General features: G+C 31.4%; 1 protein-coding gene across 2 annotated transcripts; it reads left to right on the top strand.

Annotated features, from left to right (window-relative positions):
* Positions 1-4,800: 4,800 nt before the first annotated feature.
* Positions 4,801-7,386, top strand: LOC113869192 (F-box/FBD/LRR-repeat protein At1g13570). Of its 2 annotated transcripts, XM_027505397.1 has the most exons (5): positions 4,883-5,033; positions 5,142-5,969; positions 6,082-6,240; positions 6,405-6,694; positions 7,229-7,386. In XM_027505397.1, the coding sequence occupies exons 2-5, from the start codon at positions 5,154-5,156 to the stop codon at positions 7,278-7,280; spliced, it is 1,317 nt and encodes a 438-aa protein (XP_027361198.1). In that variant the 5' UTR covers positions 4,883-5,033; positions 5,142-5,153; the 3' UTR covers positions 7,281-7,386. The 2 variants fall into 2 exon arrangements, with proteins under 2 accessions (XP_027361199.1, XP_027361198.1); XM_027505398.1 differs by lacking the exon at positions 7,229-7,386 and having other exon boundaries at positions 4,801-5,033; positions 5,141-5,969; positions 6,405-6,748.
* Positions 7,387-9,380: the final 1,994 nt, after the last annotated feature.

The raw sequence follows: 9,380 nt of genomic DNA, 5'->3' as shown, positions 1-9,380 counted from the left end.
ATTTGAGAAAGATGGTTGTGGACACTGTTGAGCTGGCAGAAAAGTTCAATGTGTAAAATTTTATTTGGGGTGAGAAAGGGAGTGGTGCGGATGGTGGTAAGAGTGTGGGTGTTAGAGAGAAAGGGATGTGAGACAGGGAGAAGGGTGGTGCAGATGTGAGGAATGGATGTGAGTGTTGGAAAGAGATAGAATTGTAAGTGTTGGAGGGAGAAGGATGTGGGAAAGGAGTGGAAGTGTGGGGATGGTGCGGATAAGAGAAAGGAAAGGGGTGATCTGAATGGTGATAAAAGTGTGGGTGCTGAAGAGAAAGGAATGTGAGAAAGGGAGAAAGATAGTGTAGATGTAAGGAATGAGTGTGGGTGTTAGAGGGAGATAGGAGTGTGGGTGTTGGAGGGAGAAGGGGTAGGGATGTGGGAATGACGTGAATAGGAGAAAGGAAAGGGGTGAGGGAGGGGGTGGTGCGGATGGTGGTAGGAGTTGGGTGTTGGAGAGAGAAAGATGGTGCAGATGTGAGGAATGGGTGTGAGTATTGGAGGAAGATAGGAGTGTGGGTGTTGAAGGGTTGAAGGGAGAAGGAAGTGGGGATGGCACGAATAGGAGAAAGGAAAGGGGTGGGGGAAAAGGTGGTTGATGAATCCATATTTTTACTAATATTTTAATATATTTCTAACCCATTTGAGAAGAAAAATATATAAGAAAAGCAGAAAAATTCAGAAAAATATAATGATTGAAGGTTTTCTCTGAATATGTAGTTATTTTAGCATTTGTAAAATTTTCTAAAGAATTTAAGAATCTAATCTTGTTGTTGTAAGAATAATCTGAGCAAGGTTCATGGAAATGGAAGATCAATAGAAAGAAAGGCAATTCTGGACTCAAAACACAAGAATTATGGAATGCAAGTTAGGCATGATCACTATTGTTAGTGAAAGTGATCACTCCATAGCTTAAAGGAGAAGTGGAGTCTGGGTGTGGTCACTTTTACCAATAAAAGTGAGTGTTCCAGAAAAGCCTCAGGCTTAACAGCCTTTGCATTACCACTTTTATCAGCAAAAGTGAGTGTTCCAGAAAAACTGAATCTCAGCAAACCTCTGCTTGACCACTCTCGCTGGCGAAAGTGAGTGTTCCAGAGAGATTAAATTTCAGCAAGCTCTGCGTAACCACTTTTACCACTGAAAGTAGATGCTCCAAAGAGAAGTGTTTCAAGGCAACTAACGCGTGGTCACTCTTGCTGGCAAAAGTGAACATGCGCACTACTCGACTTCCTGCATTGCTACTCTTATCAACAAGAGTGATTGTTCCAGTCTTCCAGAATCACATGAGCCTCTGTGTGACCACTTTTGATGAGAAAAGTGACAACACGCAAAGGCTGGAAATTCTATAAATACTTGTTTAAGCTTAGAACTCAAAGTCTTTTGTTCATTTTTCGTTTTTTCTATTAGATTCTCTTCTTCTCCTTCTTTCTTTTTCTCTGTTGCAATGTGTGCTTAATTCTTCGTAGTTAGGAGTTTATGGACCTTGAATTAATGTATTGATTCAAATTTTTCTTATGAAATTTGAGTTCTTGGATTAATTGAGTTATTAATTTTGCTGTTATTGCAATCTTTGAATGGAAATTCGTATGATTAACCAAAGAGGAATATTTGCCAATGGAAGTTGGGTTTGCTTCTCTGATTTGAATTAGCAATCAGAATTAGGGATTTCTTAGAGATAAGGGAACCTAATTCTGTAATCCTAAGGTTATAAGTCTTAATGCAACTTGAAATTAAACTTCACCTAAGGGATTAGGGTGGTTTAGTTGCTTGTTAGGGTCAATGATTTAAGGAATTAAATTTTGACTATTAATAAGAGAAATTGATTGTCAATTAACCAATTACTTGAATGTTCAAAGGCATAATTGAATTAATATTGACATTCTTGTGAAATAAATTTTTAACTATCTTTTATTCTTGTCCCATCTCAATATAACTGTCATACTCTGTTTTTACTACAAGTTTCGTACCTTTTAATTATTCTTATTCCTTACTTTCTGAATTATACAACTCTTCCAAAATTGTTTGGCTCAACTTGTCATTATTCTGTGACGTGATAATTGATTTTCTAATTCCCTGTGGAGACGATACTTTGATCTTAAAATTTACTCATTACTTGTTGCAATTCCTAGTGCACTTGCTAGTATTTAGAATTGTAACAACAGTGGTGATAATGGTAGGAGTATGAGTGTTGAAGAGAAAGAGATGTGAAGAAGGGAGAAGGATGGTGCAGATGTGAGGAATGAGTGTGAGTGTTAGAAGAAGAAGAATGTGGGGGAGGGGTGGGGGAAATAGGTGATAGAGAAGGGGAAGGGGTAGTGCGAATGGAGGATTGAGAGTGAGTGAGGGAGAGGGTGGTGCAGATGAGAGCGTGGGGGAAGAGGAAGGAGAGGGGGAAGGAAAAAGGACTTTTTTTATATAATTATATAAAATAGCTTTAGGAATTTATTTGTAAATTTTAATTTTAAATAAATAAAATAAAAAATAAATAATGTAACATATCATGTGGAGTGCTGAGCTAGTTAGCTCAGCACTTAACAGAGAATGACTTAATGACAGGAATTAAATCCTAAATTTTAAACTTTCTAGAGACTACTTATTAACAAAAATATTTATAAGACTTATCATAAAATGATCTACATTTATAGAGACCAATAATATATTTAAGCTTAATTATTTTTAATATAAAAAAATACTAAATATTTTTAATATACTAAATTTATATATTATTATACAAAAATAAATTAAAAAAAAAAAGAAAATTAAGATTCTATAAATGAGAGGATTTTAATCTAAATCTTCTTTGACAATTATACAGTAAAATAAAAAATATATAAATATTTAATAGAATTTATATGTTAAACAGAATTTATTGAACTTTATCTATAATTTCACAATTATTCTCAAACTTGAGCAAAGGAGAAGGTTGCATTAGATTTTTAATTATTAAATAAATTTGTTGAAATTTATATATTAAAGTGTGCGTGAATTTTTTTTAATAATTAATAATTTTCTAAAGTATTATATTTTAAATAAGATTAATATACCCTCATTTTATTTATTTTTAAAAAGTTAATATAAAATTTACTCTATATTAACAATGGATACTTTTGATTGCTTTAATCATTGAAATTACACTTTTACGTATAAATTAGCCTGATTCTATGTCAACAACTAGGAAGAAGAAGGGTTAACAATTTAGTAGGAAAATGGGTGAAAAAAATTAAGATTATTTGTTTTATAACAAACTATAATTAATTATTATTGAGTATTGGCAACTAATAGTTTTAGAACACCGATTAAGAATTTTAAAATAAATTTTTTATTAAAAAATACGTTAAGATGTATTCAAAATCATAAAAAAAGAGTGTGTTTATAATAATATTTTGACAAAAGTTTGTTACTTTTAAAAATTTGTAATCAATACTTTAAGGGCCATAGTTAGCATTTTCTTTTACTATTTTATATATAAAAAAAGGAAATTGGCATAATTCATAAAACTTTTACTTTCCATAATTTTATTAAATAATATTAAAATTTTAACGAACATTAAATATTTGTAAATCATCAAAAAATAAATTTACACTAATTAAAATAATGTTTTAGATTTAAAAATTTTAAGTATCTATATATTTATACTTATTATCAGCAAAAAGATTATTTATCAATTATATTAATTTCATATACTGTTTTTTATATTTTTATAAATATACCTCACCATTGAACAAAATATTTATCAATTATATTAATTTATATTATAACTTATGATTTCTCCTTATATAAAAATATACGAATTTTTTATAGAGCATAGAAGATTGAATTATTTGCAGACATCAGTTTAGCTCTTGAAAGGATACCAAAAAAATGGAAGGATTGTTAATTGAAAATTTTATTTTAATGCAATTTTCATGAGTTTTGCAACCCTTCTTTTGATTTCCAAGCGTAATATGATCATAGCTTTATTTTAAAGCATATTGTCGTAGTCTCAAATTGCAATACACAGCAATATTGTCATTTTCTAGGTTTTCTCAATAATTTTCACAATTTGATAATTGCGTGCAACCGCAATTACGAAAATCTTGCTTACTATGCAATTAACAACAATTTAAAGACATTTTAAGTTTTGAATTTAATTTAAAAATTAATATGAAAATGGCCTATAAGCGAATAAAATAATTGTTTTAGCCTTCACACGAAAAAATATACTATGAATATAATTTTAATTTAAAAATTTTATGGGCTAAAGATAAATGGTTAATAATAATAAAATTTTATTAAAAATATTTATTATATTTTTATAATTTTAATATAATAACTGTATATTTTTTATAAATTTTTTTATTTATAAATACTTAAACTTAATATTAAGAACTTAAATTAACAAAATTCTTAATTTAAAGTATTTTGTAATATTTTTCAATTGTTATACACAATCATACTGCATTTTAAAGTTGTTTGCAATTATGGTAATTGCTTGCAACCACAATCATCACTATAATTTTAAATCTTTACAATAATAGATTATTGTAGGTAGTTTTAGAATTTACACATGTTCTTGTATTATAAGTTCTTACCAAAGAAATTCAGCAAATTAGTGAATATTTATATATAATTTGAGTCTTAATTTTTTAACGAGAATATTTTAGGGGTAAATTTTATTTTAGTTTTCAATTTTTAATTTTTAATTTAAATTTAAATTCATACTTTATATTTTTAAATATATTTTTCTTTTCAATTTATAATAAAATAAATGACAGGGGGATTACCTTTTACGGTGAGAGTGTTTGTCCCTGTACCCAACTTTTCACACACACACTCTCTACCCACCGAACCGAGAACAAGAGAGAGACACTATATATTCCAAATTGTTACACCCAACTTTGATTTACTGATTAGTGCCTCTTCTCATCGCAATCCAATTCTATGTCTCTGTCCATCTTCAACCCGAGATCTGCTCCTTCAAAACGGTGCCGTATCAGATCCTAGCAACAATTTCAAACAAGGGTTAGTGAGTGACATATAAATTTGCTTATGATTTAATGGATTATTTGATTTGTGGGGTACAATTATTTGCTACTTGGTTAATTGTTTTGTTTGTTGGTGTTGATTAGGTGAGGCATAAAAATGAGTGATGATGATAAGGATCCTGATTTGATCAGTGACCTTCCTCAAAGCATAATAGAGAGCATTTTGATTCAGCTTCCAATAAGGGATGCTGTGAGAACTAGCATTTTGTCAAGTAAATGGAGGTACAAATGGGCTTCAATTACTCAACTTGTGTTTGATGATAAATGTGTGCCCTTTAGTAATGATAGAGATGTTGTTGAGAAGAGTATTGTCAAGTTCATTACTAGGGTGTTGTTTCTTCACCAAGGGCCAATTCATAGGTTCCAAATAACGAATTCCAAGCTTCAGAGTTGCCCTGAAATTGATCAGTGGATTCTTTTCCTTTCGAGGAATGGGATCAAAGAGATGGTTATGGAATTGGGAGAATGCGAGTTTTTTAGAATACCCTCAAGCCTTTTCAACTGTGGGAAGTTGATTCGATTGGAGCTTTCGCGGTGCGACTTGGATCCGCCGCATAATTTTAAAGGATTTATGTGCCTCAAGAGCCTCAACCTTCATCAGGTTTTGATATCCCCTGACGCAGTTGAGAGCCTCATTTCGAGTTGCCCTCTATTGGAGAGTTTATCACTGTCATACTTTGATAACTTGGCGCTTACTATCTGTGCCCCCAACCTCAAGCACTTGTATCTTGAGGGTGAATTCAAGGATATATGTCTTGAAGATACTCCACTTTTGATTGAGATATCAATTACAATGTATATGACTGATGACATTGCTGAGCACTTTGAACAAAGCTCAAATTGCAATTTTGTCAAGTTTCTTGGTGGTGTGCCTAATCTTGAGCGGCTCGTTGGGCGTATCTACTTGACAAAGGTAACATTGTGATATCTGTTTATAATGTTAGTTCATTCTCAAACGAAGAGGGTGTTTTTTTATCATGTATGGCCAAGCTCTTTCTTTTATTCATCTCTGCACTTTCTTGAAGTATTTGAGCATAGGTATTGACTCGGTGTATCTTCCAATAATGTACAACAATTTGGAGACTGTTGAATTATATCAAGTAAATTTCGAGGATACGAAAGAGATACTTGTCATCCTTCGCTTGATTACAAGCTCTCCCAGTCTGAAGGAACTTCAAATTTCAGTAAGTCGTTAGTCCTTGTTCATTGCAAAAATTAGAGATTACCCCTCCCCCCTAGATTTTACCAAATGATGATGAATGCTTTTGTTATTCTTTTTTTCCAATCAGGCTTGTAATCACATATTTAAAATTTATTGCTACACATTTTATGCAATTGACTCTGGCAGGGTTCATCAAACATACCAGTTGCCATAGATACCCCGGACGTGGATTTTTGGAAAAAAGAGTGCCGTTCAGATTCTACACTTTGCAGGCTTAAAATTGTGAAGTTGTCAGAAATGGGTGGTTGGCCACATGAGATAGAATTTATGAAATTTTTGCTTGTCCGTTCACCTGTGCTTGAGACAATGAATATTATTCCTTGTGTATTTGATATGGAAAATAATTTGAAAATATTGCTCGAATTGGTGAAATGTCGAAGAGCTTCTACTAGAGCAGAAGTTGTTTTCGCACATGAGTAAATTGTGGACTATGTTCTGAAATGCATAATTTTATACTTTTCTATCAATTCCAATGTTACTTCTCCTTGGTTACAACAATTAGGATATAGCTTTGCATAAGCTTTAAAATACAAGTATTACTTATCGGACAACTTGTAAATTTTATATAGATGGACTGAGCACATAAGTGTAAGATGCAAGTTCGAGTCCATTTTACTGACAGAAAACCCAAGTATGCACCTAGAAAGTCAAAACAATAGAGCTGCTGAAATGCTAGCGACATACTATTTTTCATATGCTCCTGGTTATTGGTTAAAATTTATTACAAAATCATAAAAATTATGTGAGTTAACACTCATACTTGATTTAATGATTTTTACTCCTAAGTTAATAATTCTTTCTCATACTTTTATAGTGTACATTAATTTTTAACTAATAATTAGAAGTGTGTTCTTAGCACACCTCTTGAGCTGATTAATGATATTCAATTTCTATATAGGAATGTCAGTTAGAATATCATCTAATATAATTTTTTTAACCCCTGTTGGCAGGGAAGCTTTTCCTTATGGTAGTTGCCCGTCTGAACTTGATATGCTATCTTGAATCATGGCATATTTACAACAAACTCAATTCTTCTCGACTACTTGCTTGCAGTCTTTGTAGTAACTTCCACGAGAGACTTGAATATCATCTTGTGGTTGTGGGTATGACTGGGAGTAATTCTAATAAACATTTATCTGCCATTTAGTGTGGTTGTATGAAGATTATGCAAGATTGAAACTAGTCTGAAAAAAATGGTTTGGGAGGCAGTATGGCTACCGGTTATTTTCCCCTGGCAACTTTGTTTTAGGATTTTATTCCACATTGAAACATTCTGGCCTCTTAAACCATGTAAAGGTTTATGCATTAAGACTTTGTTTGGCTTAATATAAGATAGGTCACACTGAACATTTCAGTGTGCTACGAGTTTCTAATTTACAACAGCTCTTGCCTTTTTATTTTCTCTTTTTCCCCATCAGCTATTTCCTCTAGTATGGGTGCCCTTGGCTGGCAAAAATTCCTGCTTATTTGACATCATGGGTGTCTTATTTTAAGAAGAGTTCTTTTCCTCGGCTACTCGTTGATTCAGTTCTGTGAGGCTTCCCTTTTCTTAGCAATCTTATTTCCTTCAAGCATCTGAACTACTTCTGACATGTTGGGTCTGTGTGGCTTGGAAGGTGTTTAGTACATAAAATAGATGAAATATTTCAGCAAGATCAATACTGTCATAATTGTTTTTCTTGTCAACAAACTAGTCAAATTTCTTCTCTCGATGCACTTTTTTCACATGCGTTTGTAGTCAACTTATTGTGAATACATTTTAATGAAGCAAAGAAATATACAATAAACATGAATGAGGATAAATAAAGCAATTCTGTTTAGCTCACCCACGGCAGCGTGAGTTCTCCTTGGTTTTCTTCTTTCCCTAAATTAACAGCTCTTAGGCTAGGATATTAATTTGAGTAAAAAGATTTCAAACTCAAAAACTTTTGTTTTCTAAGAAGATTGGCCTGTTAAAAGATATTGTGGGGCTATGTGCCCTAAAATTTTCCTCAGTGCTATTGTCACATGTGAAAACCTTGTGATCCAGCAGCTTTACCAACTCAAAATCTCCAACTATCTTATCACAATTATCATCAAGCAAGATATTTGCAGCCTTCACATCTCTATGAATAATCTTGGGGTCACTACTACACATGCAAATATAGCAAGCATCTTGTGCAAGTCCTAAAACTATTCTCTTCCTTGCACCTCGAGTCCAAAATAGGCTTGGCTATCTCAAAAAGTATTATGCATAAATTTAAGCTAGGATCTTTTTGAAAATAAATAAATAAATACGCATCTTATAAATGTGTAAATCTTTAAAAAATTAATGAATCACCATATCAAAAATAACTTGAAGTGTCTGCACAAAGAACCACCAGTCTTGTAGAGTCAATAAACAATATAGTATAGATGATAAGTACAAAAAAAAGACAAAGAAAAATTGAGATCAAGCCGTTTTTGACCTTTTTGGGACTCAAGCAAAATAGAAAATTAGAGTCATTTAAAAAAAATTATAAAATATAATAAACAAATAAAAGTAGATATTAATAATTTTATTAAAATAATACTTTTTTTAAGTGGCTATAATTTTTTTTAATAAAATTATAAAAGAAAATATTCTTTCATTCAAACAACTTCCATGTTATAATTAATTACAAAAATACAAAAAATCATAAAAAATGGATTCTATAAGCATTCTGAGATGCAAAATCATTAATGATAACATTAACATCAATATTTTCTAAAAATTCTTTATCAATTGATAAAATTGCTAGACCATTCAATTGTTCTTGTTACATTGATGTCCTTAGGTAGGTTTTAAGTAACTTTAATTCTAAAAAACTTCTTTCAGTTGATGATGTAGTCATTGGGACCGTAAAAAAAAATTTTATAAGTAATTAAAACATTTAGATAACAATTTGCAGATTTGAAAAACTCAATAACTTTAATTTTTTTGGAGAAAACTAAAATTCTCCATGAGCTTTAATGCTAAGAAGAGTAAAATTTTGGAATTAAATGAAGTTTTGAGTTTATAGAAGTTAAAGAGTCAACTACGTTTATAGCAAGTGAAGTGCGAGGAATTAAAAGGTCTTTTTTGTTTATTTTTTTTCAACTACA

Source organism: Abrus precatorius, unplaced genomic scaffold, assembly GCF_003935025.1.
Source record: "Abrus precatorius isolate BTA unplaced genomic scaffold, Abrus_2018 Scaffold6, whole genome shotgun sequence".
Lineage (NCBI taxonomy): Eukaryota > Viridiplantae > Streptophyta > Magnoliopsida > Fabales > Fabaceae > Abrus > Abrus precatorius.
Note: the sequence above shows the minus strand (reverse complement) of the source record. Positions and strands in the feature narration are given on the sequence as shown.